The sequence below is a fragment of the Nansenia antarctica genome (genome assembly GCF_963989245.1).
Source record: "Nansenia antarctica genome assembly, chromosome: 16".
Classification (NCBI taxonomy): Eukaryota; Metazoa; Chordata; class Actinopteri; order Argentiniformes; family Microstomatidae; genus Nansenia; species Nansenia antarctica.
This window is the reverse complement of record NC_137686.1, coordinates 16557290-16561691: the sequence shown is the minus strand read 5'-3', so window position 1 is coordinate 16561691 and position 4402 is coordinate 16557290. Positions and strand designations below refer to the sequence as shown.

The 4402-nt window shown below is 48.7% G+C and overlaps 1 protein-coding gene across 1 annotated transcript in view; it reads right to left on the bottom strand.

Annotated features, from left to right (window-relative positions):
* cadm3 (cell adhesion molecule 3) overlaps positions 1–4402 on the bottom strand; it is a gene marked incomplete at its 3' end in the record, with an annotated part of 35397 nt that overhangs the window by 6840 nt on the left and 24155 nt on the right. The window contains exons 4-5 of the mRNA XM_080546923.1: positions 2306–2458; positions 1194–1331 (exon numbers count right to left, since the gene is read on the bottom strand). Of these exons, the coding sequence (XP_080403049.1) occupies positions 1194–1331; positions 2306–2458 (291 nt within the window). The remainder of the gene's footprint in view (positions 1–1193; positions 1332–2305; positions 2459–4402) is intronic.

The window sequence follows — 4402 nt, the reverse complement described above, 5'->3', positions numbered from 1 at the left end:
GTGTGTGTCTGCATTGCGCACTTGCGCGAGTTCATGCGTGCGAGTGCGCACATGCGTGTCTGTGTCTCTGTGTGTGTGTGTGTGTGTGTGTGTGTCTGCGTGTGCGCTTGCGCGAGTGCATGCGTTTGAGGGCGCACGCACACGTGTGTGTGTGTGTGTGTGTGTGTGTCTCTGTGTGTTGTCTCTGTGTGGGTGTGTGTGACTATCTGTCACGCAGGATTGAGCTCATAAAGTGTCTTTTCCCCTCCCCGGGGGAGGGGGTGGGACGGAGCCCCCTCTTCTCTATCAGACCCCCCCCCCCGCCCCCACACCCCACCTCAGCCTTCTCACGGTTTATCAGCAGCCAAGGTCAGTCAATCTGTCCTAATACAACATCCTCTCACTATCAGTCTCCTCCTGTGTCTTGTCTCATCCCCTCATCCTCCCTGCTGCTGCAGCTTCCCTATTGTTGGCTTTTCTCCTCATCCCTCTCTTTATCCTTCTCTTTATCCCTCTATCCTATCCGCCGCTCTGTGTTCTCTCGTTCACTCGTTGTCTCACACACACACACACACACACACACGCATGCAGACACAGACACACAGACACACAGACACACAGCACGCACACACACACACACACATGAAGACACAGACACACAGACACACAAGACACACACACACACACACGCAGACACACAGCACGCAGACGCAGACACACACACACACAGGCATAGACGCATTGCTTTTTCACACTCGAAAACACAAACACGGAAACTCTCTTTTATTGTCTTCATCCATCTCTATATCTCTTTATCTCCTCATCCATCTCACTCTCTTTCTCCCTCTCTCGCTTTCTCTCTGTCAATCTCTTCATCTCTCTCTCTCAGTCTCTCTCAGTCTCTCCCTCTCTCTATGTCTTCATCCCCCTCTCCCTCTCTCTCTCAGTCTCTCTCTCTCCCTGTCTCTCTCTCTCAATCTCTTCATCCTCTCTCTCTCTCTCTGTCTCTCTCTCCATCTCTCTCTCAATCTCTTCACCCACCCTCCCCTCCCTCTCTCTCTCCCTCTCTCTATCTCTTCATCCCCCTCTCTCTCTCTCTCCCTCTCTCTCTCTCAATCTCTTCATCTCCTCTCTCTCTCTCTCTGTCTCTCTCTCTCCATCTCTCTCTCAATCTCTTCACCCCCCCCTCCCCCCCACCTCTCTCTGTCTCTTACCATGTAGCTCCTCAGACCCTCTGTACCAGCGTAGCTTGGCGGGGGGCTTGCTCCCAGAGCTGGTGCAGGTGAGGGTCACTTTGCTCCCCTCCTGAACCGCGTCGTCAAAGCCTGAGACCTGGGGTTTACCTGGCACACCTGAGACAGAAGAGACATGTCAGACAGACAGGCAGACAAACAGGCAGATAGACCGGCAGATAGACAGTCAGGCAGACAGACAGACAAGACAGACAAGACAGACAGACAGACAGACAGGCAGATAGACAGACAAGACAGACAGACAAGACAGACAGACAGACAGACAGACAGGCAGATAGACAGACAAGACAGACAGACAGACAGACAGACAGACAGGCAGATAGACAGACAAGACAGACAGACAAGACAGACAGACAGACAGACAGACAGGCAGATAGACAGACAAGACAGACAGACAAGACAGACAGACAGACAGACAGACAGACAGACAGGCAGATAGACAGACAAGACAGACAAGACAGACAGACAGACAGACAGACAGGCAGATAGACAGACAAGACAGACAGACAGGGAGATAGGCAGACAGATAGGCAGACAGACAAGACAGACAGACAGACAGACAGGCAGGCAGGCAGATAGACAGACAGATAAGACAGACAGACAGACAGACAGGCAGATAGACAGACAGACAGGCAGATAGACAGACAAGACAGACAGACAAGACAGACAGGCAGGCAGACAGGCAGACAATACAGTATATACAACAGATATACAGACAGTCTGATTTCTGAATGAATATAGCTACTGTACTATAGACACACTAAATATAAGACCACAACATATTTAATTTTTTCTTATTACTCTCTTATTAGTAGGGGAGGCTTCTCGACAAGCCCTTTCCTGCACAATTCGTTTTTTCTTTTCATTTTGTCTTTCATTTGTTTGATGTCGTTATGTGTGTGTGCGAATCCTCAATAAATAAAATAAAACATAGCAAAATATTTGAAAGTGTTCGTACGGACGTGTTCGCCAAGTCAATCCAAATATAAATCCCCGAACAAACAAACAAACAAACACACAAACAACCCCCCCCCCCCACACACACACACACACAGAGAGAGAGAGAAACAGACCTAGCACGGTGACGGTGGCGTAGGCCGTGCGGACGGGCATGGTGAAGAGGGAGCAGGTGTACTCTCCCTCATCTGACAGCTGTATGTCACCGATGGTGATGGACAACTCTGTAGACGTGGACATGTGCAGCTGGATACGGCTATCTCTCAGAGCTGTGAGAGAGAGAGGAGAGGAAGGAGGAGGGGGGGGGGTGAGAGAGAAGGGGTGCGTGGCGATGAGGGGGGAGGTTGGCAGGGAGAGACAGAGTTTAGAGAGAGAGAGAGAGAGAGAGAGAAAAAGAGATGGAGTGTGGGATTGAAAGGGAATGAGAAAGAAAAACACGGAGAGGCAGAATGAGGTAGAGAGAGAGGGAGGGAGGGAGGGAGGGAGGGAGGGAGAGAGGGAGGGTGGAGGATAGAGAGCAGATAGAGAATGTGGGGAAGGAGAAGGGAGTGACAGAGAATGAGGGATGAGGAGGGGAGGGGAGACAAAGAGGAGGAGGGGGGCAGAGGAGAGAGACTTAAACGCTTTTTCATCACACAGAAAGGGTAAACAGCTGAAAGCAGAAATGGCAGTTTAGTGTATGTTAGGCAGGGATGATGAAACACGGGGAAACAGTCTCATCTGCGTACGTGATATCTTTGACCTCTGCGTGTAGTCTGATCTGTGTCTGTCTGTCTGTCTGTCTGTGTGCATAACTCAACGTGTGCATATCTGTCTGTCTGCCTGTCTGTCTGTCTGTCTGCCTGTCTGTCTGTCTGTCTGCCTGTCTGTCTGCCTGTCTGTCTGTCTGTCTGTCTGCCTGTCTGTCTGTCTGTCGGTGTGTCGGTGTGTCGGTGTGTCTGTCTTTCGGTGTGAGTGTGTCAGTGTGTCTGTCTGTCTTTCGGTGTGAGTGTGTCAGTGTGTCTGTCTGTCTGTCTAATGTATAGAGACAGTAGGTGTGTCTGTATATAATGTCGTCTATTGTGGTTTACTGTCTGTTGTTCTGTTTCAGTCTCTGGCTGTCTTTCATTTGGATCCCTGTCTGGATCTTTGTGTATGTGTGTGTGTGTGTGTGTGTGTGTATCTGTACGTGCGAGCCTGAATGCATGTGTAGTTGAGTGCCTGCCGGCGTCTGTGTGTGCCTGTGTGTGTCTGTGTGTGTCTGTCCCTCGACCCCCTTCATCCCCCTGTGTCTGATTATGGCTGTCTATCCCTCCATCACAGCCGCAGCTCTGCCACCGCTTTGTCTTGGAGGATTATGAGTAGGGTTGGGTACCGAAAATCGGTACCGGTAGGTACCGGTTACTTTACATTCGGTATGTACCCGTACCGAATCGCAAAGGAGATTTCGGTACCTCATTTCGGTACTTTTGTGTCCGGTGTCATGCAACAGTCAACCACACGTGACTTGAGTCGTGACGTGACATCGCCTGTTAAATTTCCAATCAGTGCGTGTCGTGGTAGTGAGGTGAGCAGTTGTGTTGAGAACTTAAGAAGAGTGAGTTTATAGTAAGTGTAGTAATATAGTTAGTGATTGTATTATTGTATTATTATTATTATTATTATTATCATCATCATAATCATAATAATATTATCGAATTTCGCTAGCTAGCCTAGCTACGAGGTCACCGAGAATGCCGAAGGCCCTAATGAAGCAGCGTTCTAAAGTGTGGCTGCATTTCACCCGACTCGACGAAAACAACGCGAAGTGCTCAAAATGCTTAAAATCCTTCGCACTTTATCGCTATTATGGCGATGTGCTGTGCCTATGGTGTTCCTCAGTCCAGCGGCAGTCAAATGCCGGTAGATTCGTGTCTTGCTCTCTCAGCACCGCTTCCTGGTTGACGACTCCCGTTGACAGCGGGGGGAGAGAAAAGTTTTACCAGGGAATTCGCTCCGCGCTGTGTCGTTCAGTTTCAGGTAAAGTGACGTGAAAACAATATTTGTTTACTTTATGTTTATAAATCTGTGCCATTAGACAATTATGTCAAAACAAAAAAAAAGTCAAAATGACAATAAAAAAGTCAAGAGAGGTGTCGTATTTTGCCAGAGAAGGCAAATATGCTGATCTTTTTGCAAAATAATTGCTGAGGTGGGAGTTTTATTTGTTATTTGAGTGTATATTTAACTGTAAT